The sequence below is a fragment of the Opisthorchis viverrini genome, assembly GCF_000715545.1.
Source record: "Opisthorchis viverrini unplaced genomic scaffold opera_v5_89, whole genome shotgun sequence".
Lineage (NCBI taxonomy): Eukaryota > Metazoa > Platyhelminthes > Trematoda > Opisthorchiida > Opisthorchiidae > Opisthorchis > Opisthorchis viverrini.
Window position 1 is genome coordinate 413,739 of NW_008751744.1, and position 27,961 is coordinate 441,699.

General features: G+C 45.8%; 1 protein-coding gene across 1 annotated transcript in view; it reads right to left on the reverse strand.

Moving 5' to 3' along the window:
- Positions 1–17,693, reverse strand: part of T265_13643 (hypothetical protein) — a gene marked incomplete at both ends in the record, with an annotated part of 22,669 nt that extends 4,976 nt beyond the window's left edge. Inside the window, 8 exons of the mRNA XM_009169864.1 lie at positions 6,731–6,893; positions 9,828–9,873; positions 11,768–11,852; positions 17,056–17,136; positions 17,208–17,284; positions 17,364–17,409; positions 17,462–17,569; positions 17,617–17,693. Coding sequence (XP_009168128.1) covers positions 6,731–6,893; positions 9,828–9,873; positions 11,768–11,852; positions 17,056–17,136; positions 17,208–17,284; positions 17,364–17,409; positions 17,462–17,569; positions 17,617–17,693 — 683 coding nt within the window. The remainder of the gene's footprint in view (positions 1–6,730; positions 6,894–9,827; positions 9,874–11,767; positions 11,853–17,055; positions 17,137–17,207; positions 17,285–17,363; positions 17,410–17,461; positions 17,570–17,616) is intronic.
- Between the last annotated feature and the right edge of the window lie 10,268 nt (positions 17,694–27,961).

Below are 27,961 nucleotides of genomic sequence, written 5' to 3' on the forward strand. Positions count from 1 at the left end.
ATATCTCGAATATCGTGCCAACTGAAACATGAGGCGGCCTGTGTGCAACACATTCAGTTGTAGAATATCATAAACGAGAGATTCAGTTGGGCCTCTCGTGAAAACCAAATTGATTTGCAAATGAGTGCATCATCTCATTTGGTTAAGGTTTCGGTAAAAACCACCACACGCCAGAAGTGCGTCGAGTGACTTGATCCCAGATAATTTACTGTACTCGGGCATTTTTCTCGGCCTGTATTGATCAATAAAGCTCGCCACATTTTGACCGGTGGGCAGGATCCCGCCATTACCGCATTGTATTCAGGTCTGGGAACTCAAAATAAACTCTGAAGGCTGCTATCCTAACACAGTTAAATTTTATAACAGTTAATTGGTGTTACCTCCACACAACGGTACGTTTAAAAAGAACAAGAAAATTGTTGTTTTATCCTAAATTCACATGGGAAAGAACCACCAGAAGTGCTCTTTCGTTGAATTAGACATATCCACCCTAAAAGTATAGTTGTACATATTTTGAAGTGAAAATGGCCGGAAGCTGTGCTATCTCTCGACTTTGTCCGGTGACCATTTGTAACCAAACGGCAGCTGGTTTTTCGTACCGCGATGGTACACAATGAACACAGAAGCAATTGGCCCCAAGCGTTTCATGCCATGCCCAAATTCTTCTCGCCACTGTCACAGGTGAAAACATCATGGTAACACGAAGCGGCCGTTTCGGATAAAGGTCTGAGGTTTCTCTGGTCTTGTGACCATGAATTCGCAAACGACCGCTTTGTGGCAAATGACACCAAGTTTTATTGCGCATGGATCGATTGGTCCTAACGAAGAACAGCTGTGATTGACTGACCAAGTTATGAGTGCCACTAAAGGCACAAGCAAAGCCGACTTGGTGTTCCATTCCCTTAGCAATCATTTCCGCCGTTTGGATTCGAAACTATGGGGTTTATTGCAGGTCACAATGCTGGAACCATGATTTCGAGAGCCTGGAATCACCAAGTCAGTTGCCATGGTAATAAAATCCGATTAAAGTCAAACTCTAATCAGAAAGAAAAAAGGATTCCACGCGTCCGATAATGGTGAAATAAACTTTACGCATTCCACGTAATAGAATTCTAAAAGTACACTGTGAAAATAACAGAATATCTGTGCAAATTTTATTTTAGCCGTCTTTGTTCTGAATTCTGTTAAAGGTGTGAAATCCAACCAATGTACCAGCCTGCATACCTATGTGGTTTTCACGGGAGACATACCTGAAGCCCATCTGAATCTCTCGTTTATGATGTTGACGAAAATCTGTCTGGTGAGCTCCAAAAAGGGCGAAACCGGTCGTATGCGCTCGAAGAGTCTTGAGCAACCTAATATTACGTCCGTGCAAAGTATTGCAATATCTCGATTATTGTACCAACTCGTAAATAAGGCTGCCTGGTGTAGCACATCCATTTGAGAAAGAATATCACAATAACGATAGATTCCCCCATAAAAACCAAATTGGTAAACACATGAGTTTGTTAACCAAATTTTGTGCAATTTGGGTTTCGTGTAATTTGGTTTCAAGTAGAAACTCGAAGACTGCGCCTAACTGATGAGTCCCAAGAAGGACGAAACCGTTCGTGGCTGTCGAGGACAACCTTATGAGTAGTGCATTGCAAAAATGATCAGACCTATTGAGAACTCTAAAAACCGGAATATCCTAGGTCCCATCAGTTGAAGCGGAAAGATATTCGTACAATTCATAAAGTAAAAATAGCAAACTACGTTAGTGAATTGATTTCAATTGTTTCCTACTCACACACGGTGGAACAGGGGCAGTACTAAAAATGTGGATCGCTCACCAAAGCCGGAATAATGATCCCAGAAAGACAGTTTGATGAAAACAAACCAAAGCACACCGGTTCTCGACGAAAAATCTAGCAAGCACAGGACAGGCGACCAGCGACTTCCAAGCCTGAAAACCCCGTCGGCCACCAAGCTACACATCGACGATGTTCACATAATGCTATCTGAATTATGGAAGAGAAGCTTCATACACATTGTGGTACACTAAAACCGCTAACATCAGTGCTCTGGGCTGAACAAGAAAATGAATCACGGAAACCCTTCGATTTTTATTGTTCCAGTGCAAGATATCAGTGAAATCGGGTATTTCATAGTTCCACTCCTTGAGTAACCTGTCAGAAGGGGCTCTGTAGGTAAAAACTAGATTAGTAGATATTTTTGTAATGCACTACTCATAAGATTGCTGAAAACTCCCCGATCCCAATAAGTCATCGAAAGACACAAAGCGTCGCCCCACAATAACGACAACATGAAAATGAGAAGAAGTAGGGGAAAAATAAGAATACTGGCGACGGACTACCACGGAGTTCCCTACGATTCTAAACACAATAAGACAAAATAGAAGTAATAACACTACCAAGATTGGTTGTGGGTCATCCGTTGTAGGGACTCGCTTCGACCTGCACGTGGAGACATGCCGATCCCATGTTGGGACCCCACGACACCACACAACACTCTCATGCCTTCACCAAATCACCATCTACTCTCTTGGTCGTTTGTACTATTTGTAGTGAGACAGCAGGCAGCATTGCTCTTGGTAAATGTTGTTCAGCGTTCACAACGTTTAGACAATGTTGGATGACGCGGCAAAACTGACTTTGGGGGAGACAGAAGAGAACTTTACTACAGTTGTATCAAAACTTGTGCGGTCCCACTTATCAACATGTTTTTTGCCCAGCATTCACTTAGAATTTACACGCAGAACATAAACCTTTGGGTATCAATAAAGGTTTCAGCAATCGGAAATCATTTGTAAGTAGTAGGAAGCCCAGACATAGTTTCAACAATCGTCCTCGTTCCTTCATGAAACCACCAATTTGCGTATCAAGTTTTTAAGCAGACCAAACACAATTCAGTTTATTTTTCCCTAATCGCGTTCAACCGAAATTACTGCTATCCCAACGCTCCGTTGAATCCTCGTTTCTTCCAGGATTCTGGGAAGATTGGACACTAAGTTGACGAGCATCGTGTAAAAACAACTGGAATCGCTGTTTCCTGCATTCTGTCCCCTCAGAGTCTATCCATATTACAGTGGCAACGAAACATTCCGAAGGGAAAAACCTGAAGTGCTGATTGGGCGCTTGTCGTAAATTTTTAACAGCCGATCTGTCATTGGCTTCTACGAGGAAAATGGACCTTGTTCGAGCTGTGGCAAGGATTTACATCAGCTAACTTGCACAAAACACGTGTTGTTGTGTCACCGTCAACCGCAGTTTCTTTTTCACATGACAGTTCACACACTGTGTTGTTTGGACACGATAAAAATAGTTGTGCAGTTAGGGAAGACACAAGCAAACCTACATAATGAAAATTGAGGAACCTTTACTACTGAGAATGTTATTCCTGTTCTAAGGAAAAGCATGTAGTAATGACGAATTACTGGCAGCTGGGGACGGCACTTTCGAACAGCATACTACAAGCTAGCGGGGGATAACATTGAGAGCACCAGAAACGTAGGAATTATTGCTGTTCTCCCAGATCAAGGCCCACTGCTGAAACATTGGACACCACTGCGTCTGGAAATGCGCGGTCAACCGAGGGACCTCGTTCGAGGAGTCCTTAATTGTGTCCGCTTATGGCAGTACCGTATCGCATGGCTTCTCCATCAAGGGATTGAAGTTTCGTTTCTATCCAGGTGTTGCTAACGTGGGATAGAAGTCCCCACTTCCTTTGAGCTGATGACTCCCAAGTACTTCAGCATATCTGTGACTTGTAGGCACAACAAGCACGAATTCGTGAATTTGTCTAACGGCACTCCACTCTTGTCATTCAATTCGTTAGGGGCTATTGGCTGACAATGTTTCGAAATATTGATGTGTCATATTCGTTTATTCGTTGTTAATCAGGTGGCTGTTGACCCGTTCGTCAAGGTCGGCGAGCAGATCAGCGTCACATGATCAACAACCAAGGAATTGTTGATTTCTCACCTCTCTAAATGTGGATAAGAACCGTTAGACAAAATGGTAATGACTGGGCAGTCGAGAAACAGTAGGCTGTCGAGCGTCGCCTCACTCGATTCTTCGGATATGTAACACCGTTCTGAAACTAGCTAACACGAAACTCGAAGAAAGCACGAGGGCTAAGATCCTGCCAGGGTGCTCAAGCCTAGACCCAGCCGAAATGTGGGTAGGGTTTGAACCATCAACCTTCCGCCCTCGTCTTGCCCATGAGGCCATCTCAAACCCACCCAACGAATGGTGCTATGTACGTGCGCATCCAATGCTATATCATTGGCTAAGTTGAGTGGAATCGTGTATCAGCTGTGTTCATGATGTAAACTCTGCGAAGTGACGGTGAACTGATAAACCTGAATCTGGACATTCCGATTGTGTCCAGTAGTTGAGAATAACTCAGCTAATTGAGACCCCGACTTGGATATGTACTTCGCACGTCAAAGGATGATCTGCTTCATGAAGCTCCTTCTAGCCAGTCCTACACTGAGTGGATGCGACCGAATGGTGGACACTGACCTTGGAACGAAACATTAACCGGTAAACTGAGTCGGGTCGGCAAAATATCGCCCCATGGATGGGGACCGCAGGACTCAAATCACCGATGGTCAGTAGCAGTGGCGGACAAGGTTCAACCAAAGCCAGTGATGCACCTGAATCAAAGCTATCACATCCAATACACAGCTGTCCAGTTCCCGGTTCTTTAAAATAACTGGACCGATTCAATACGAACAAACTGATTCCACCATCGCCTCTATGACTCCACACTCCCATTTTCCGGTGAACGAAACGGCAGAATCTCCTACCAAAGTACCTTTGCTAAATGGGTAATATTTGATAAACTGAGGAATTCTCATAAAAAAATTTCATCAACATTCTGGCTAGCATGAAAGCATCCGTTGAGATCTCAAAAAGTCTCAAATGAAACATGATACGATCTGTGTTCAGCGCATTCAGCTGAAGTAGATTATACACCACAGTTAATGCACTTAACTCATCACCCGAATCGACATAATTGTGAGGTGTACAAAGTTCACTGTGGCGGGATGGCACAAGTTGTTAGAGCGCGAAGTTACTGACCGGAAGGTCCGTGGTTCGAACACGACCTCTGCCTCTCGACCTCCCTTGTCTAGGCTTGGGCAACCTGGCAGTATCCCAGCCCTCGTGCTTCCCTCAGGTAGCATGGCAGCTAGGCACCGGAAGGGTCTTACAGTTGGACGATTTTTTACGAAGTTCACCGACACATGTCAAGGGCTGGAGGTCATGCGATTAATGATTGTTCTCTACTTAGTGGCAAAAGAGACCTTTGCAAGCACAGGTAATTAGCGAAATGGAGCATTCTACATGGCGGACTTGCAAAGAAATGCTGTATTGCCAAACTCAGTCTTTTCTCAGACCTATTAAGGTTTTACACTAAGACGTCTTATTAATTAAATTATCCCTCGATCTTTAATAACATCAAGTGGGACTGGTCTTCAGTCGGATGGGCAATTTGCGCCGAAAGGGAAAACGCCTCACAAGTCGTTTGAGCCTTTCATTTAGGATGACGTTCCAAGAGAGACCAGTTAACGGGACTTAGATCGCTCGGTTGAATCATCCGCGGTGATAAGTTCAATTCGACCAGCTGATCATTCTCCAATGACTGAACTGAGTGGTGTTCAACTACTAATGGGAATATCCGGGGTTAGACTCACTCTGGAGATTTGTAGGACTGACACTCCTGAAGAGCTCAAACCTAGATGAAAGAGCCTGAAAATGTTCCTGGGTGTTTAAGCGCACATCCGTTTCAGTAACAAGATAAAACCTCCAGTATGTTTCTTTTCGTTCCTGTACCACTCGATCTCGAATCTCGATAGGCTACTACCTGTTAACGCTGCTCACGCAGCGTTGGTCAGATTATCAAGCCGTTGGGACTCATCAGTGATGTATTATACATGGTCAGAGGTGCTCCACTACAGATCAAAGGATGGCTTGGTCAACACTGCACATCCGCGTCAATTTAGACTCTACAACCACGGCTACCCAACGACGGGAATCTCAGAAGGAACCAACGGAAAAACAAATACATAAATCTCGAAATAAATTATTTTGGAAACAGGATTTAGCGGCATTAACATCTCACTTCGAAATCCTACAAGTTCGCTCATCACCCATCGGGTCCAGCAGAAATAAACGAGTAAAGCACTAACCGGAATAGAAGAAGCGTTCAGCTGTAGCACCTTCCGGTGTCTAGCTGCCATGCTACCCGAAGGAAGTACGAGGGATGGGATACTGCCAGGTTGCCCAAGCCTACACAGGGGAAGTCGAGAGGTAGAGTTCCGGCTCGAACCACAGACCTTCCGGTCAGTAAATTTGCGCTTTTACCACTTGGGCCCTCTCGGAATAGTCAAGCAAGGGGACTGTGGCATAGTAGTGAAAGGTAACAGATGTGTGTTTCCGTACACTGCATCCATCAGTATTATCATTATTATTTGGGTGTAAGGTGAGAGAGAGTTTTAGTCCTACCAGTTCCCAGGACCACAGGATGACGACAATTCTGGGCGGCATACGGAGGAATTGGAGCATGAAATGCAACCAATTGCTGGCTTTGTCATTGGTTCATCTGTAAATCCAACATTGCACCAGTACACTAACCAACATTGCACCAGCACACTAATGTCTACTGTGAGTAAATGTCGACATAGAAGAAGGTGGATAAGCACTAGGAAAAAGTCCACACTTACTTGTACCGATAATTGAGTTTGTCCGAACAATCTCGACACAGGCGTAGTTTGACCAGGGCGTTCCGATGTTCACCACGTTCCTTGTAGGCGAAATTCACTTCCCAACTTCGCAGACGGGCATCTGCACCAGCTGTACAACGAACGTTGCCACAGGTAAATTGACCTAAAATACGAGGACGAAAAAATCAATTGGTGTGTGTGTGTGTGTGGTAAAAGCTCATCAATAATAGTATCACATAAAAGCTGAAGTACTCAAGGCCACCAGGCACATATACACTTTCGGAAATTGCTGTATGCCAGTTAAGAGACGATGAACCTATCAACTACAGCTGTTGCAGCGGGAATTTCCTCGGAGCAGTCACGATTCCGATCTGTCCGGATTTCACGCTCATTTGTTTGTTGTATCCCTCGTATTCGTAGATCTATTCAAACAATCGGGGTTCAGGTACCATAGGTATCCGCCAGAGCACTCCCCCAACTCTAGTGAATATGCAGAATCTAGCGGTCATCGTTTGCGAGAAACGTACTGTTCGAATGTCTGCGGTGCGTGCATAGACCCAAAGTCACGATGTGTTATCAGTTAATTCGCCACGATTGTTTAATCCTGCAAGAGGATAACCCAGTTTTACTGAATCCACAAATAAGTGTCAGCTTGTTTGCAGCATCGACGCGTTTCTTCGTTTCTTGATTTGGCGGTTGCGCAACTGAGGCGCTGCGAACTGTGCGTTCGACTCGTTTTTGTCAGAACAGTGGCAGTTACTTTCTCCATGGTTGGTCCGCACAAAAAAAGCACGCACCCGACACCACATAGTTTTAAGATGATTTTTGCCAGATATTTTCCAGCCATAATGAGCGAGGTAGTGGACACCCTAGTGAAACTCACCAACACTGGGTGCATCAGGATCATCATCGACAGCACGACATCAGTGTTCAACACCGATGCTTCACTGCCGTACGCTGGGTGCTCGGGCGTTTGAATCACGAAGAAAATAATGGCAGGAGTCTTGCACCCAAACTGCATCCATTTGGATGTCGTAACAGCCGAGAAACCGAACTCGAGCACAATTTGTCAAGCAACTGTCTAGTGAAATTGGTCCCGCACTAGCCTGGAGTGTGACTGACTAAGACGTCTATCGAAAATCACTGGGGAAAACTTTCACAAGGAGCTGTAGAATTTGTTGATATGTACGTAAGACCCAACATAGATCAAAACTATCAACATTTTTCAACATTCACTCAAATGTTTCGTTTTTTTGCCACACACTCCAATCCAAATTTTGCTATTTCGTTATGTAATCCGGCAGGCTGTTGGTTTTCGTAGTAGGTGTACATTTGTGTCTTTTTTAAGTAATGTACAGGAAGTTCAGATCGAATTTTTTTGCAAGGAACCAAGGTTCAGGTTTACTTAATAAGGTTTCCATTATTCGCTGCGGGAACAACGGGCTTATTGTTCTGTGAACTAGTGCAATACCCTTCACAGGGACAGATATCGTCAATGAAATTTCAAAGCTTGCGCATCCATGTGTTACGAATTGCAGTGTGGTTTCTCGATTCCGTTGAGTTTATAGCACATCAGGGTCTCAACGTTTCCGTACTTCGTTTCTAACACTCTGTAGAAAATAAGTAACCCATTGGGCCTATGGAAACTCGGTAAAGTAGGTCCAGAATGGACGAAAGTACGGCGTGAAAACGAAAATTTCCGGGATATTGGTGGTTGAAAATTGATCTGTTCACCGAGCCTCACAAGTAGCTTGCAAATGTTTTGTTCTCAGCCGAGGAGACATCGTCAGTGCGCAGGTGAGCTACCAATAGTTCGACACGATTTTCGGTGTTCCGATGCACAGATTACAAGTACTGTCACCAAATTAATTACCAACTACTTATGATGTGCAAGTAGCTAAATGAGTGGGTCAAATTAAGTACTCATTCACAGCTGAGCGAGACGCTGGGTTGGGGGTTTCTTCATGATCATGTAACCTACAGATTTGTGCAGCAAACAGGTTGTCGGAATAAGGCACTGAGGTGGCTGTTAAGTGTAACTGAGATCCTAAAATGGCACCTTCAGTGATTGGTGATGAGCTGTGGACATATACCGCTCTCCATCATCGATTATGCAGAATTTGAAATCATTCCGTTGTAGTATCCTTCCGGCGCCTAACCACCATGCCAACAGACGAAAGCAAGAGGGCTGGGATACTGCCAGGATGCTCAGGCCTAGATAAGGGAAGTCGAGAGGTAAAAGTCGGATCCGAACCACGGAACTTTCGGTCAGTAAATTCACGTTCTAACCACTAGGCCATCTCGTCCCAGAACAACCTCTAAGGAGTGAGAGTGTTACTGAGATCGATGGTATCTTGGCGTGTATGCATGGCAAATTGTGCGCGTAGAAATATGACTCTTCCTGTGGTGTCAACTGTCTAGTGCGTTTTTTAGATGCTACTGACTAATCCTCAGTCTGCGGTATCGTTTCGTCGCAACTTACTAGCACAAAGCCAGGAAAAAGTCCCTTGTCCTTGAAAGAAACGGCTAAGAAAAAGGTGCCTACACCTTTGAACAGTATTAGAGTAAATTCACGTAATCATCACGTCAAAGTAAGACATCATCACCAGGATTTACCCAATGTTGTTTACGAACCCCATCCGTACAACGGTAGGCAAAATTTGGCTATGCAATCAGGCTAGGAAATGACGACAACATGCATGCCACTGGGATCACTTACGTGCTTAGTTCTCCAGGGCGGTGAAATTACTTAATGAAGCGAATAAGGACAGGAGTTCTTTCGATTGAATGCAATGAAATGAGTTCCTGTGGATCCACATGACTGTGAGCCTAGAGACACGCGAGTTACACAGAACTGCAGGAACTTCACCCGATTTTTCAAGATGTATAGGGGTCAGCAGCGGACACATCGCACAAACCTTTATTCGTTGCTGAGAGTTGGACGCGCGTTACTGGATAACTCGCAGTTATACGTGAATGTATCGATTCAAACGATTCTCACTAGAGAAAGGACCACTTTTGAGCCACTGGAGACGAGATCGAAAAGGAGACGTTCTCTCTCCGAGAAGCGACAAAAAATGGTACCCAAAAGGCTCACCTTTTCCAGATATTACCTCCTTTTCCAAACGCCATCGCATGCCAAACTGTTGATTGGGATAAAGAGATAGAAGTAGCATGATAGTCTCATGACAACGTAAACAAGGTTGTGCATTCGTTCACGGCTTTAGCGATTTAAATTCCATCAAAAACCGGACAGATGGTCAACGAGGCGAGGGTGCGAGAAAGGAGGATTATGGCTTTTTTGAAACAACGCCAAGTGATTTACCATTTAATTAGTTTAACCAGAATTTCGCCGTAAGTGGGCCGTGAAGAACTCATATATACATAGCATATCACGTTAACTTCAGTTGAAGCCTCCAAACGCTGCGTCGCAGGTCCAGGCGAATGCAGGCCCGGGTTGAGTTTGCTAATTTGAAACACCTATGGTGTCGGAGCGGTATATCCCAGGATCTCAAGGAACGTGTGTACCAGGCTACGGTACGGGCTGTTCTGTCGTATGGCTGTGATATTGGCCTGTTTTGAGCAACGGAACTGAGGCGTCTTCAGGTGTTCGACAAACGATTTCTCAGAACCTTAGCTAGTGTGGGTTGGTGTCGAAAAATTCACGAGGCAATTGGAAAACGAGTTTTCGGTTGTGCAACGGCGACTTCCATTGAAGAATGCGTCCAGCACCAGAACCTGCGTTGGTTAGGCCATGTATTGCGCAGGCCGAACCATCGTTTGCCGAAACGGACGCTGTTTTCCGCGCCCGATTCAGGATAGCGGAAGCAGAGAGGTAACCAACCCTTGATTTGGCGGAGGGGTACGAGAGAGATAGCAAAATGTTTGGGTACTGTCAGCACCACTTGCCTACCAGGATGGAGGCCACATGATCTCCACTGTGCCCGGTTGGAGACGCTGGAAAAGGCAATGGCGCCCGCAGAGACTAAAGGAGCGGCATCAAGGTTTCTTCCTTTTGCGCTGAATAAACCTTCACAACTTCTACCTCAACAAACACAAGAGATGCAGTTCGTTAATGCAATGGATATAACGAGCTAGACACCCTTCTCCGGTGTACATTGGCCAATTTAGGGTGTTCTATCAGCTTAGGCTTTACCGGGGAGAGATATTGTATATCGATGGAGGTGTGGCTATAGTTCCTTGGAATCCCGCAAGTTTGAGACACCCTAGTAGTACAACGGATAATACATATACGAATACTACTGGGCGAACTGTTGGTGGAACCTCATATGGTGACCCTCATATGGATCATCGTTTATGGGCTCATATTCAAAAAAGCGTCATGCGAGCTCCAGAGAGCCCAGCGGCCGGTGGTTCGAATTCGACACGGCATCTCCGACTGCTCTCGTCTAGACTTGGGTAGCCTGACGGTGGAACCTCATATGGTGACCCTCATATGGATCGTCGGTTATGGGCTCATATTCAAAAAAGCGTCATGCGAGCTCCAGAGAGCCCAGCGGCCGGTGGTTCGAATTCGACCACGGCATCTCGACTGCTCTCGTCTAGACTTGGGTAGCCTGACAGCATCTCATCCCTCGTGCTTCCTTTGGATAGCTGGTCGCTAGGCACCAAAATGGTGAACGAACGATAGCTCACGGAAAGAAGAAGAGCGGAGACCGACCGACATATTAAATCCACACAACATGATATTGTATAAAGGGCGACAACAACCTAAATAAAGAGTTATAGCTGACCTTCCCTGGGAACTGCCTCTCTTTGGAGAGGTGTTCATTTGGGGCGGTGCAATGGGGAATCTGCAGTTGGCTGAGATACGACGCATGCGACCATGCTGGTGGACCGACGGCCCAACCAAGAGTAATACCGCTGAAACAACGCACACCGGGCGAAAGATAAGCACTAGAAGAAACATTGAAAACGGGCACACTTGGGTGAGAGCTGTGAGGTTGGAAAGTCAAAATCTGCCACAGCGAGTGTTATGCAATTAGTTCCATCTGGAAGGTGAAGTCCAGTAATTACCTTGTTTTCCTTGAATCGGGACAAGTCGACCAGGCAGTACTCTTTAAATAATTTATCCCAGTACCGTTTGGCGAGGCGTTCTGACCTGAACGTATGGAGAAAGTGAACGAGGAAGTGTGACGATAGAAAAAGGACTGGAACGTATATACCACAACTTGCTTACCACGTGAAAACTTGGAAAACGAACAAGAATATTTATTAAAACAAAGAATATGGGCGCACAGGAAGCATCATCTTACATATATGTATGGTTCATGGTTGAATAGGTTCAGTTTTCCATCACTTGAAAGGTAAAGTGGAGGCTGGTATGCGTATTCGACCGATATGGAAGTGCTTTTAGCTACATTTATTCAGAGTCGTTGGATCTGTTCTGTAAACGATGGGAAAAGCTGGCGACATGCTCGTCAGAAGCACTAGCAAGCATGGGCGAACCAAGGAGCACATGCGGCGCATTCCGCGAAGGAGTGATCGGTCTTTGATGAAACAGCGAGCCTATACTCTTTGCAAATAGTTCTGGATATTATGTTGAGGCAAATATCCCTAATAAAAAACTCCCGTACGCCATCTGAGGGGCGACGGGTCAATGAGGAGCGGTCCTCTTCTACTTGGAAAGCGACAACTAGTCGCCTTCGGGATTCCAGACCACGACAAAAGTTCTAAAGCTATAATTATTGTATGTGTTATCGTCCTTACTGCTTGTACGGCACTAATCCACCGAGTGCCAGGAGAATAAGCTATCCATGGTGGTTCTATTATCTATCAACTTAAACATCCCTCAATGCTCCAGAGAACTCAGTGGGTAAGGCACAAGGCTACTGACGACAAGGTCTGTGGTACAAACTCGGCTCGTGTCTAGCCTTGGGTAACCTGACAGCAATTTATTCGTAGCAATTCGCTCGAGTTTCACGGTAGCTATGCACCGAACGGGGGCCACAGACAAACCATTGTTAGGATTATTATTCCGTCACGAACAAACGAGACCTTAATGAACTGAGTCTCCGTAAGCCAATCAGCTGCGCTGGGGGCTGTCCATGTTGATACTCACAGATCCGTCAATGGGCGAAACTAAGACTAATACGTTTTACTGTCCATCTATGTTGGGTACTAGGACATGTGTAGTGATCTGTTCCTCAAGAAGTTGTGTTTCTTTGGTGGTTTTAAACTAACCACCACTTACTTTCTGCCAGGTATTTGAGCTAAAAGCCTTGGCTGAGGGCCCCAACCGTCCCCCTATCTAGGTTTGGGTGACCTGGCAACAGTTTAGCCCACATACAGCTACGAACTGTAAAAATACAGATAATCTCATGCCATACAGGCTGTCATGTGGTATCAAGATCCAGGTCACTCTACTCGCTGCATACAGCCGAAAGAACAGGTGAAAACAGACCACTGCTGACTCCTTTCTTGTCACACTTAAAAATCACTAGTTTGTAAATTCCAGCTACGCAAGCACATCAATCCAGCACACCACAGCTTACGTCTGCTTATTTCAAGTCCGTCTCTGAGATATCGGTCCTGCATAGCGTGCGAACTCTCAAGCCAATAGGCCAATAAGATGCTCTAGCACTTACTGTTGACAGTTTATCAACGGAGGTCCGCTGCGTTTCCGAAACACCAGAACAAGACCGGAATTCGACGATAAAACATACGGCGCCTTAGTTATCTTGACGCTACCGCCTACAAAATTCAGGCGATTCTGGATCTGCTGTGATGTGTCACGCCTGGGTTGCTATAGCCCTCAGCTCTCAATTTGACAGTTACCTTCAAAGCACATACAAACCGATATAATATCCGTTACTTTTGATTCCTGCACATGTACCAAGCGACGATAGCTCTGAAAAGGGGAAGTATGCCGGAAGCTAACCACTCTCCTAGTTAACACGTGAAGATCCGATATAGAGTTAGTCGCTAGAGATCTGAATATCAGTAGGACTTCTCAGCTCATGTCAGACACAGCTTGATGCCCTGCACGCAAGACGTAAAATAATAAAAACGACATTATTCTAAAGTTGGTGATTTCCAACTCTTCCTCAGCAGTACTGAATTTAGAAACAATAGACATAGTGGAGCTAACTGATAAACAAACGGAGATCCAGAGTGACCACACAGCCATTAGCAGCCGATCACAAAGCTCTATTCTAATATGCGGTTCGAAACCGACCACTGCCTCTCGACTTCCCCTGTCTAGGCTTGGGCAACCTGACAGTATCACAGCCCTCGTGCTTCCGTTGGGTAGCATGGCGGCTAGGTACCGAAAGGGTCTTACAGCTGAACGATTCTCTCATGTCAATCTTTCTGGGTTACTCACTTTGATTCAGCTCAAGTTCGTCTCCAGTGTAAGCTTTGGAAGTTTCGCTTGAAAACCTAAAAACTTTCCGGATCGCTTCTGGCCAACAAACCACACAAGCTTATCAGAGAGGCCTATGAAAATACTTAAAAGCTGCGCCATCAGTAGATACCAAGCGCATTTTGGACGAAATAAGCCCCGCCGGCAGGGAACAAGGCATGTGCCGTACCTGTGAGTACCTGCCAAATAATCGTCGAGTTCCGGAATAATCAATGTCCTTCCTTGATGATAAGTCGTAATTTTTCAGAGGTTCAGCAGAATATTTGAGCTAAAAAGCATGTTGGACATCAGCTCGAACAATCTGCATGTGGATATGGAAAACTGACTGATTCAAAAGACTCCAGAAATAGAAGCCGGTGCAACTGAGAAAGTTCGAAAACACAAAATGGGATCGGAAAACAATATGTTAACTATGTCATCAAAGACGATATGTGAAAGATAATATACAACAAGAACGAGCGTCTTGACCGCTGGGCTGAATACTTTCAACAGTAATTTAGTTAGCCTTCTGTTTGTGCTAACGACTCGTTCGACACTTTCAACTCGAGCCGTGGTTTGCAACTCTCAGTTTCTGAGTATTATTACCATGTGCCTTGAAAGGTCATCTTATTGTAGGGTCAGATGAGGTTCTACAATCGTTATACAATGACAGCAGTGAGTGCTGCTTTGAGCTGATTGCTTAAACCGATTCCGAAGCAAAATAGTATTTCCGAAAACTGGGATCACTCAACCATTGCAACTATTCAAAACCGGTTCCCATAACAGCTGTTTCAACCGTAAGATATTAAGCCCTACCCTGGTCGTGACGCGACTTCTGGTTTCCTTAGCATTGTGACGTCTCACCACTTCACGCGAGACATAAGTTAGACGGCCAGATAGGATTTCGGTTAGGTAGGGGAAGCAATGACTATACCAAATGCTTCAGCAGCGTCACGCAAACCCGAAACCAACTGTGGCGGTTATCCTACACTTTAAGGAAGCTTTCGACTTTGTGGTTCGTCTACGTTGAAGGTTTTCGTGCCCTTTTCCCAACACTTCCAACCGCATCAGGATCTAGAATAATTTGTCAGGCAGTTTACCCATAAACTGAGGAGTTCGAAAAGGATGTCCCCTTTTCCCGGCTTCGTCCAATTTCATTATCGAAATCATTGTGCACTCGCCAAGGGACGGCAAAGTTGGGTACCGAAATCATATTCCGAGAGAGTTATGCGAATTTGAAGACGTCAAACGTCTCCAAATATGTGAACACGGACGTCTTCATAGCATACGTAGTAGGTTAGCTGGCTGCGACACTGGACATTGCCATAAGTCAGCACTAGATAATGAATCAGATTCATCAGAACAGAAGATAAAGCTTGAGTTGTCAATGTGGTTAATCCCGAAAAAGCTATGTTTCCCACTCTAAATGCCTGCTGGCAAAAAGCTCATGGAGGAGAGGCGAAAGATTTGCAACACATAATGAAAGTACTCAGTAGTAATTTGAGAGCTGAAGGATCGTCGCGTATTCTTGGGTAGGGTTCACGTGACACCCTGTGCATGGTTGGATAGGACACGAATTTAGCCAGCTAGCTTGCTGTCACCTTTTGATATATATCGTTCAACTGTAGCACCCTTCTGGTGCCTAGCTGCCATGCAGCCATAAGGAAGCACGAGCGCCGGGATACTGCCAGCCTAGACAGGGGAAGTCGAGAGGCAGAGGTCGGGTGTGAACTACGAACCGTCTGGGCAGTAAATTCGCGCCCTAACCACTTGGTCCATCTCGTATGCGAACTCCTGTGGGCGCGTATGAGCGTACGGGAATCTCTCGCCTGAGTTCACCACGTTCAGTGGCGTAAGATAAGGTTGTCCTCTTTCCCCTTCAACTTTACATGCTGCTTGGAATTCCTCTGCCTACCTCCGAAACCTCGGGAGTCAAAAGGCTCCCGGGAAGTTCCCTCACAGACATTGAGTATGCAGACGATATTCCTCTTCTTGGTTCAGATCCTTCCCAAATGTAAACGATTGTTACTGACCCAAATGACTCTGCCAAACGGTTTGGCATGCGCTTCACACCTGCAAACTGCAAAGTGCTGCTACAAGACTGTGCAGGATCAAACCCACACCTCATGCTTGCAGACAAGTCAATCGACATCACAGATAAATTGGTCCACCTGGGTAGTCGTATACGTTCCGGCGGACTGGCTGGAGATTATATTATTCCTCGAACCGGGAAAGCCAGGGCAGCTTTTGCCAACCCCCGACATCTATGGCGTCGATGTGACGGGAGTTTGTCTGCCAAGGGCAGGGTGCGTTCAAAGCGGTGCGTTCCGTCCTGCTTTGTGGATGAGACATGACCTCTACGCCCAGAGAACATATGAGAGATATTTGAGCATCGGTGTCTCCGGAGCATCGGTCGGGTCTGGTAAGAACATCAGAGTAGCAATGCCGAGGTATGCCAGATGGAAGAATGAACTCTCCCGCGATAGATGAATTACTCACGCTTCATAGCTTACGCTTCTTAAGGCATGTACTCCACATGCCAGAAGACCATTTGCATCGCAGAGCCCTTTTCGCCCGGCCCTGTGCACAGTGGAAACGTCCAACCGGTGTATGTGGCCTGGCAACGAAATACGGAAACACTAACCAGGAATCTTAATCGGGTCAAAAACTACCGCCTCCCTGGATGGGGACCCTGGGACTCAACTATCCGCTAGTTAATGACACAAGTAGAAATGGCCCAATCGCAGTCAGTGGCGTTCATGCATCAAAGCTATCACGTTCAATGCGCAGCTACACGGTACCGAACTAATTGAACATACCATCACCCATAATGCTTTGCTGCGTCACACACTCCCACTTTCCGGCGACTGAAACTGTAGCAGCTGGAACCAACGTACCTACGTTACACGGTTTATAGCTGATAAACTGAATTGAATTGAGAGGAATGCAGCCTCTAGCTTACCAATTTTTCGGTTCATCCTTGTCGGACCAAAGAAAGCGTCCATGTTCGCGAATAACATCAATATCCCGACGATCAGTGGTGCTGTAAATAATAACAGTAATAATAATAAAATAGTAACGACAATGTTATAACCACTGATAGAACACACTTACTCATCGCGCTTGAAGTCCGACCAGGACCCTCCATAATATTGCAGATAGTCATTCACCAACTTACGATGGCGATCGTACTGAACAATAGGAAAGTTAAGGTCAGCAAATGGGATTAAGACCAGCAAGAAGCAAGGTTAATAAAGTGTAAAAGGATACAGCATCCAAAGACAGCAACTGGTGGCGAACAGCCGCATTGTGAACCCTTTGTAACGAAGCGTAAATAAATACACGTAGGGAAAATTAAGACGGTAAACCTTCGTTGTTCCTGATCCAGTACAGCTTTGGAACTTCCGTATGAACGATGTGCAGAAGTAGGCTTGGCTATAAGGTCTGGATCTTTTAGAGGAGGAACTTCTGTGTGGCTATCCCATTGGGTTCAGAGGGTTGGTGGTGACGCACAATGGCTAACCTTATGTCACTAAGGGCGTCCGCCTGGCTGGCCGTCTCCGATTCATAATCCGAGATATACTCATTCGAATTGAAGTACTGTCATTCGAAGATAAAACTGTTACTCAATTAAATAGACGAATAACCTCTGTAGGTCGGATTGAAGCCATGAGTGGCTGCACCACCAAAAGAAAACGTCTGAAACAGAAATGAGGGTCTGTGGAAAAATTCTGGTGAACACAAGTGCATGGCGTGAATGAAAGAGAGAGACAGATGAACTACATTTGGGGAAGACGCAAAACATTGGTTCTACAGGGTAGTTGCTGTGAATGGCCGTTACACCTACAATCTAGTTTCAGACGTATCATTCTAGTAGTCCAGTATTTGCTTATACGCTGAAAGTAGTCAAAGTAGCCAAACATTCATCTAGAGTTTGTTATTGGATTTTCAAACCCCTTGACAATGTGGTCAGATAATACCTCACACCTGTGACCGTTGCCAACACGTCAATGTCCATCGGTCAAAAATTTGCTCACCATTGTGCACTTTTATGTCTCCTGGTCGAATTAGAAAAATCCCACCGCAAACCCGAATAACCTGCAGAGTAAGCCCAATAAAAATTTCGGTTCGATAGAAGCCCTATCGTGTGCACACCGAAAACATTGGCCCGAAGCTCTCGTCTCTCCTAAATCCACTCACTATTGCGGGAGACGGCTTTTAATAGCGTTGTTCGATTTGTTTTAATGTCTCATATTTCCAAACCTCATCCGTACAAAGCTCCTTCCTGGTAAACTCTCTCGACTGTTGACTGCCGTAATGAGCGATGTGACCAAAGTGCTAGAATGCAGTCGCCAACACCTGCACACTTTTGACCGACGCTCACGTACAACCGCTCTCTCCATGATTTTTCTGAGTCATTGCCAAGTGCTTCAGTCAGTATTTCTCATATGCAGAAGAGATCAACCCTATACTAACTGTTATGCATTGTGAACAGTCTGGAAGGTCATAGTTGGCCTAAATATGAAAAGTCCTTGAGGCCAACAATGGCCTGTCTCACGTTCTCATCTCTCGTTCCAAAGTAGCTTTTTATAGTGCCATCAAATACATGGCTGGTTGTCCACAATATCGTTGTCTACCGCACGCAGATAACACGGGCTGGAGAATTATTTAGGTCATATGATCGAAGGATCACCTGATGGTCGTACAACTATATTTTCCACAACGACTTATCGTTTTGATCACTTGCCTAAGTACTGTTAAGCCCGTCGCAGCCGCGAATAAACCGGTCTGTCGAAAGGGTGCTAATACAGATATCCCGGCACCGGCTCGTATCGTTAAAATGCGCCACCGGCACCTATCACCGGCTTTGCCTCACTGTGCAGAAACAACCAAGCTAGACGGCAATTTCTTATAGCAGTGCGGCTATCACTGCACAGGATACAACCTCCGGACTTCAGAAGTCCCAGATTAGTTGTATGTTTTCAGGTAGTGGAGTTCTGTCAAACCCTGAGAATCAAGTGTGCATACATTTATTCGTAAGACGCTCAAAAATGTAGCTTTATGTACAAAGCGACGTAGCCTCCTCTCATGAAAGTCTATCCAGGATGAAATTCAGATGTAGACTGAGGAGGTCAGGGGCACAAAAGTTGATATTAGCTTTATCCTGCGTTAACATCCTCGTAAACTATAGAAGAAACAGGACAAACCTCCCTGGTCTCAGGTGGAAATTCCGTCTGAGAAGCAAAGCAAGCGGTTAGAAGCCCCGACCGTATGCTTCATAAAAAAATTGTCAGAAAAACCACCTTAAAGATTCACTGCTCTGGAAGACGAGTATAACACCACAAGCACATTCTGTAGTCTAGGCTTCTCGAGCACGAGCATAACGATCAACTGAACTTAGCTCATCATCTTCATCATCACGTTCCCTGATGGATATAACTGCCACAGTTGCCTTAGCCATGATCTGGGAAGAGTGGACGAATACCCACGCATTGGAAACAGTAAGAAAAAATAATCACTCAGCTGTAACGCCTCTTTGGTGCCCAACTGCCGTGCCGCCCAAAGGAAACACAAGTCAAAAAGGGATAGTCGAGATGAAGAGGTTGAATTCGAACTGAAAAACTTCCAGCCAGTAGATCCCAACTTGACCAATGAGCTATCTCGACCTCCTTTGATACGGTAGACGAAAAAATTGACGGTCGATCAAGAGGGGAAGCCATGAGCTGAAGGAAAAAAATCTGGACTGCGCGATTAGAGAAATTCCTCTAATTTTCACGCATTCCATCTCGGGGTCAGTGAAATCAATGGCAAAGTTGGAGAACAGAGGTGAAACAGTACAGCTGCCTTTGACTCTGTGGACCGTCAGGAACTATGGCAGTATCTGTGGAGCAGAGTTGTTCCCCATAAATTGTTGGCCCTCCTTAAGGCGCTGTACGCCAACTCCCGTGGACGTGTGAAGGTTTGCGGGAAGCTCTCAATTGAGTTTACGACATCAAGTGGTATCTCTTTCACCACTTCTCTTCAACTTCGTCATTGATGCGATTATGGAAGGCTAACTACCAGCCTGTAATACCTATGGAGTCAAAGTGCTCCCGGAGCGTTCGCTTACGGAAATTGAGCACGTAGACGATATAGCTCTTCTTGAATATGACGCCATTATAATGAAAACACTATTAAATAATCTAAATAACTCTGCCTCACAGCTGGAATACGCGTCAAAAGTGCTCCCGGAGCGTTCGCTTACGGAAATTGAGCACGTAGACGATATAGCTCTTCTTGAATATGACGCCATTATAATGAAAACACTATTAAATAATCTAAATAACTCTGCCTCACAGCTGGACATACGCGTCACACTTGCAAAGTCCGGGTGGGCTCAGACCCCAACCTCATGCTTACGGATGAGCCGATTAAGATAATAGACACTTGTCTATCTGGACAGCTGTATGAGTCCCGGTGGTCTCAGAAATTTGATATTTTCGTCCAAATCCGGAAAGCCAGAACAGAGTTTGTGAACATGCATCACCTGCGGCATAGGCGTGACATCAGTTCGTCCTTCAAGGGTCAAGTTGACAATACTGCGGTGCTCTCCATACTAGTATATAAATCAGGAACCTAGACGCTGCACGCCAAGGACATCGAGACTTTTTGTGTTTTACCATCGATGTCTTTGGAGCATTTCCCGAGTGTGGTGGGAACACCGGATCAGCAATGCTGAAGTACGTCGAATGGTATTCGGGAGAGACGACTCGCCCTCGATAGATAAACTGAGCACACTGCATCGGTTGCGCTGAATTGGTCATGTGCTTCGTATGTCAATCGATCGACCTCCTCGGAGGGCTGCTTTCGCACAACCACTTGAAGGGTGGAGGAGAGCCAAAGGTTGTCAAACAATGACTTGGCAGCGAAGTATAAAAGCCAGTACCAGCAAACTCAGCTGCGCTGGTCATTGCTGTCTTGCTGGATGGGGACCCCGAGACTGGCGACATCAATGGTTGAAGACATTGTTAGACATGGCCCAGTCGTGCGGGCTGCGTTTCTCACATCGCTTTCTATAATCATTCCGTCATAGTGATGGGTATAGGACACGGCTGTTTTCGGTAGCAGAAGTCTTCTCCATCTGAGATTCCGACGTCCACCAAAGCTTTGGTCCTTTTTCTAGACCCCTTGCTATTTGGAGTTTGAGGAATTCGCGTACGCCGCCGTGCTTGCTGACTGGTATGGAATTCCTAGCGTCGATCAGGACTAGCGGTCTCGAAGATATCATGTAGTCAGTTGAACGTGTTGGAGAATTCGGATGGACAGTAATGAACGGCGCTAGCACATTTTGCCATGCCCCATCCACGTGTTCACTACCAGTATGTCGTTGGTTTATTACAGAGAGTAGTTAAGCAACCAGTTGAGCTACTCAGTTCGGTATTACTGAGCAAAAATAGCTGTACAAAAACGGTGGACTGGCGTGTTTCTTCCAAACTTGCAGGGGACGAACCGAAGAAAAGCGAGCTGCCAGGAACGTTTATGCCATGGTGTAATCGAAATCAAGTTGTGTGCTCCAGAAGGAACAACAGACTTGAACAGTACTGGAGAGCCACATGACTCTCAGTGGCGCAGAGTCGCGTGATCCTGTTGGGCCCACAGTTGGTTTGCACTCAGTAGCCGACAGCCTACGTGATGCGAAGGTTCACGCTGAAAGAAGGCGCTGCGGGAAACAGTTGATAATCGGTACACAACTGGAGGAGTCACGGATTGATACACAGATAGAGGCTCGAAGGTTCACGCTGAAAGCCGGCGCTGCGGGAAACAGTTGATAATCGGTACACAACTGGAGGAGTCACGGATTGATACACAGGATAGAGGCTTTGACCAAGTTTCCCGGGTCGGTTTTGTTCTTGTCGTTCAGCGGCTGTCGCAATCCTTCGTCTGCGACGAGCATCGACTCGGAATCGACTGCTCGGGAGCTATTCGAAAGATGGCTGCAAGAACCACCGTTCTTTTTTGACGATAATTCCATATATGGTATCCATCCATCTCAGCATCACAATTGCAGTCCGTTGAGGCACTAAAAACAGTCACTAGTTTTTATGTTGATTAGCAACGAGCTTGTGATGTATCACGGGGGGGCCGCAGCGATGACTGTTCACTGAAATCTGTAATATGCATGCTATGGGAGCACCAGGGGACAGTGATTCTCCGAAGGCAGGTGTTCACGACAATTTCTGTGGATGGAAAACAGAAATAAAGCTCATGAGCCAAAGCCCAGTAAGCAAGGTTGTACATCAATACTTAAATATGAATCAATCAAAATGACAGACAACGTAAACTACAAATCCAACCCGGATATTGGGCTGAATTCAGCGCCTAAACCGTGTTACGGTTAGCAGTTAGGCGCTGGTACATCCAAGTATATCCCACACTCTACTGGGCCCACACGTCCACCATCAACTCGAACTCTGATTGGCCGAAATTGTGGACCAGTAGCCAATCAAGGTCCAGTGACGCTGAATGCCGGCCGACAATAACGCATCCAAAAAGCGGCATAAACCACAAAGTTCACATTGGACCCGCTTTCGAGTCACACCTTTGACTCCTGATTCTGGTGTTATTAAAGCGTGATGAAAACTGGTTTTCCCAAAGTTCGATGAGGGGTAGAAATTCATAGTACGTCGGTGAAAACTCTGCACACATGTGCAGGAGGGGAAGCAAACTTAATTCTACGTGACCTCACCTTTGATTAAACGGTCAAAATAATGTCCCTGTTATCCGGCGGTTATGCTTAATTGTTCACTATCCGTTACCAAGCTGGTCAAGAAACTTGATGGCAATTCTATTGCGTTTGCAGGTGATGTCGATCGAGAATATATCCTCGATTGGAGCTCGTATACGAGCGCTCCAGTCCCAACGCAAATACGAAGAACCAGCTCAACGACCGCATTTCCGCGTTCAGTTTCCAGCCACCCCAAGATGCAGGCAGCAGAATCCGGTTGTTTCGCAGAATTGAATAGGATGCTGAAACGAAATTGCAAATCTCATCACCAAATGTCAACGCCTCTTCAACCAAGATCGACCATTCACCTGCATATTCAAGTGGCTCCAGCGTCCAGAATCAATCTAAGAACAAGTTCGGGCGATTGCGGAGCAAGCCTTCCTTAAGATTCTGGTATTGTGGTGAGTGGCGGTTTGGGCATCACCAAAGATTCAAGTGCAGTCATCAAGGTATAGTGGCAAATCGTTTTGATCCCACATGGGGCAGCCCCCAGCACACCACAGTACAGCTCGAAAACTGCGGTCAAGCTCAGTGAGCTGACATCCGTAGTTGATTTTGCTCACTGAAGGAAGTTTGTGACGGTTCGTATCAACAACGATGCAGTTTGCTCGCAGCCGGATACGGACACCTCCTCAGGCTCCTCAGTAAGCAAACATGGAAATGAATGTGAAACCGGCTGGACGTTAGGTCCGTAATGCTTCCAGCGGTAAACTGAAATGGACTGGTGAGACTAAGTACTCCATATGCTTTAATGGCCTGATAGCGCAAGCCACCTGCTACCCGACGTCATGCCCAAAACTTGACCTCTACGGTTGCATTGAATGGGTAATCTGAATCTGCTTCAAAATCCGGTCAGTTTTACCGCATGCAAGGAGGAGGAACGAGCTCACTTTCCGAAGTGTTCAATTGAGGACCTTTCAAAACCGCATCCAGCTATATTCACCGATGGGCTCGGACGGTAAACGTACGCAAGGGCCAGACTCTGCCTTCTCCACAATGCCAAACAAGTTTTCAGGCCAAAATGCCAAGTATCCTATGTGGCCTTGCTCATCGCTGACTAAGAATTCTACCGACTACAGAAAGCTGGTGTTTTCAAATTGACCTACTACTTTGTATGGGCCCCACCTATCGCATTGTTGAATAATACCGATAGAACCACCCACTTGTGTGCAGATTCTTCCTGAAGGCCATTTCACATCAACGAGATCTCTAAACACCGGAGGGGCGCAAAAAACGAGATAGAAAACGAGGCTTTGTTGATCGAGTTTGTCGTCAAAAAGTTCCATAAAATGTTCTGTGGTAGTCAGTTCACCTAACTGACTGATCGCAAACCGCCATTTCCCGCGGTTGGCCTGAAGAAATGTATTCCGGCACATACCACCCACAGCCTCCAGTGATGAGCTTTCTGCCCCTTTGATACGACATTGAAACCAATTGCAATCAGCTACCGACCACGGACAAGCGGATGCACTGCGTGCTTTAATGGTTCAAACAAAACGGGATACTGTAATAAAAAAACTACCTTTTGAACAGAAGTGAACCACGGAGTATCGGGAGCGGTTCTCGATCAACAATTGACTGCTGACAAAGTCGACCATGCTATTGATCAAGGCCCTGTGCTGCAGCAGGCCGTCGAATATCACCACAATAATCCGCAGTGCACTAGCTCAAAAGACGAACTGAGACTACCTCAACCGACGTGGCTCATTATCAATACTCGACGGACGTTTTTATTTCCAGAAGGCTTTGTCTTTCCAAGTGGGTACGGCTAGCCATCACGAAGCAGTATTATAAGTCACCCGGGAAAAAACAGGCTGAAGGCCCTTGCTTGGAATTGAGTCTATTGGTCTTTGATGAACTCTTAGATTAGGCGAGTCTCCAAATCCTTTGTACTCAAGCCTCTGAATCACCCACGGAAACCTATCTGCGGTAGTGACCTCAACCCATCAAGCCCTGGTCTCCTCTTCACATTGAACATTCCAGTCTATTTGGAGGCCAGCACTTTTTTTCGTGGCCGATGCCTACAGCAACTGACCGAAAATTCTCCCAGTGAACAGCATAACGGCTTCTATGGAATCCTGGAACCCCGACGATTGACCTATCCGTAAACGGCAGTCGGTCCACTCCGTCGGCGTTAGCAGAGTGCTGTCCAGTGTGAGGCCTAATCCAGTTAGGCTCGCCGCTATTTCGTCCACAGGAAAACGGCCTGAAGGGACGTTTCAATGACACAGTGAAGCGTAGGCGCACACTTCAGAAGTCCAGAAAGGAAGGACGGACAGAAGGACTTTTTCTATGGCTCCTGCTGCCTTATCGAGCAACGCCAAACCACAACTCGTCCGGTGAAGTGTCATCAGCAAAGGCGCCGCCCCGAACATCCTTGAACAGCGCATTAAAATATTCGGCTACGGAAAAATGCGATGAGGATAAGCGCAAGAAGATAATGAAGACTTGGCTCCACCGGCATCGTGGCGCATCGATGGCCAGGGAGTGTTGGTCCACAACCACAGCAGCAGGCATTTTACAGGGATTCCGGGTCCGCTGCCACAGCAGAGTTCTCTACGCGATTCAAGTTTGCCCGTAAATGTGAGGCCAGCACACGAGTCAAATCCAGTCAATATGTGAGCCAACCTTGCTCACCAGACCGGTTAATTGAGTCTAAAAACACTTCTGGGCGATTGTAAACTCGGTGCCATTACAGAAAATTCATCAGCTGTTCCGTCGGAGGCCCAGCTTGGGAAGGTACCGTGACCACATCGCTAGACAGACGGAATTCGCAGACCAGTGGGGTTACTACATAATAATAATAATAATAATAATAATAATAAGAGGAAGAATAAGAAGAATGTTTATTCCCAACTTGTGAGTCTAGACCGAGACCTCGAAGTTACGCTAAAAATTAAAGGGTCAAGTGTTAGGTAGAATCCCAAACTGATTTGGTCCTACCACTCACGATTAGGCGCTGCTACCGCCATAATCCTCTCTCGTACAGGAGTGAACCAGAATATTCGGCAGCGTGACAGTTCCTTAATGATAGTTTGACGACAACGCTGGCTTTGGAGGTTCAGACTGAGGGCTAGGCCGAGAACATACCGCTATTACAGCCTGTCTTGCAAAAACTTCTTGCACTTAGTTTCTCTTGTTGTTTTTGTTTTTCGGACGGAACATCACCGTTTTCTCTAGTCCAACACACGAAAATGAACCATGCTTTTCGTTTTTGAGCGAAACTATTGTTTGCTACTTTTCTAAGGCTATCTCACCATTTAGTTTGTGGGTTTCAGTTGAACAGCATTCAATGTAGTCCAATCTGCTATCCCTTCAGACTTGAGGATCAACAGGTATCTGTATGGATGTTGGAGTTTTGACACAATTTCTCCTTTTCAGATTTTCATGTAGTCCTCTATTGTAAAGACTGGTCCGCTTGTTTGCTTGCACACAGGGATTGGTCCCTAGGCATGATATGCTCTACGTTGTCTTACTGAGCACGGCCACAAATGGTGGTACATTTCTTTTAATGCCCAGGTGACTGACCTAGATGCGCGCTTTCACCAGCACTTGACAACGCTGGTGAACATCGAGTGAAATTCTACTGCGCGAAACTAGTAATTTGCGTATTCCGCTGGTGAACATCGAGTGAAATTCTACTGCGCGAAACTAGTAATATTGCGTATTCCCGGCCGGTGGGTGGCACAAACTCAGGCAAGGTCACAATGGCTTGGTGAGAAGAACTCATGACCGATGTTCCTCAAGTACACTCATGATTGCGCGAAAACAGAGCGTGTATTATCCGACACAGATAAGACCATGCCCAAACTTGCGTGACAAAAGTGCAGTAGAAATCAAGGATGGAGGAAAACGGTTTTTGTTTCTTTCCATCGTTTGAGGAATATACCGAGTTTAGGCAGGAGCAGATCGTTAAAATATGAAGATTGCTGTCGGAAAAAAGCATGAGAAAGTAAAACTAAAGCGTGTTGTTCGACATGAGGTAAAAAAATGAAATTGCGCGAAGTGAGGAACGGTTGCCTCGGGTATGGTGAGGCAGCTGCATTGCAGTGATTCGGCCAATCATTTTGGACCGAAAACTGAAACCACTGCTGGGGGCCACGTGGCCTCAGATATTTGGGCTTGTGGCCAGGGTTAAAAAAAGCCAAAGTAGTTTGATGAAGTGAGGGAATTAGCTCGAATATCATAATTATGCTGTGCAGTGAAACTGCCTAGGCACACTTGCCCCACTAACAGAGTAGAGTCAGGCGTAAAGGTTCCTTGGAACGCAGGTTGAGGCCAATGCAAACTGTAAGGAAAATATTTGACTTTGTGGGGGCACGAACTCAAAGACTTCAGAGATTATTATACTCGAAGAAACAAGGAACAATGTAATCGCAGTGTTTGCTAAACCAAGGCGGAGAATTGGCCCGTAACTGCAGGTAAAGGAACTTTCGGACGAGGGGGCAAACTCAAGAGTGAGTACAGAGTGGTTGTTGGTGTGCCATCAGATTGGGTATGCCAATGTCGTGCCATGATTGCACTGGCAAACTTCGGACATCATATCCGTTATGACCGGGCAAGGAGAGTGCTATTCCTTACGCGGCGTGATTTTGAGGGATTGATGATGACAGAAGGAAACGATGTTTGACTCGGGTACCTTTGGTTCGGTTGAAAAGCCGCAGACTATTGACACGCCGAAATTGAGTTCGCCGAAACTATAGGGTTTTCGAAGTTGCCATTTTTATGTGAAGTTAGTCTAATCAATTTGCACCTTCCCGTGACATGTTGCACGTAGCATTTTGTCTAAGTGAGCGAAATGTCAAGGTGATTGACCATCGCCGTTTTGGATTTTTTGCCGGTTCACGCGACATAAAACAGGAAATCGCACCTTAGCATATTTTGGCGTTCCGCGGTGTTCCCGAGGAATAAAAAAAATCTTAAGAGTATTTAATACAGATGCCACCCTATAGGATCAGTCGCAGGCGTTTGTTTGCTTTAGACACAACAGATTTAACCAATGGGATATTTTTGTTTGTTCACAAGATATTTTCCCCATGGATCTCGTGTTCCATAAGTGCAATAAAGTTAGATAACAGCACAAACTTGCAGTGGCAGTGCGAGG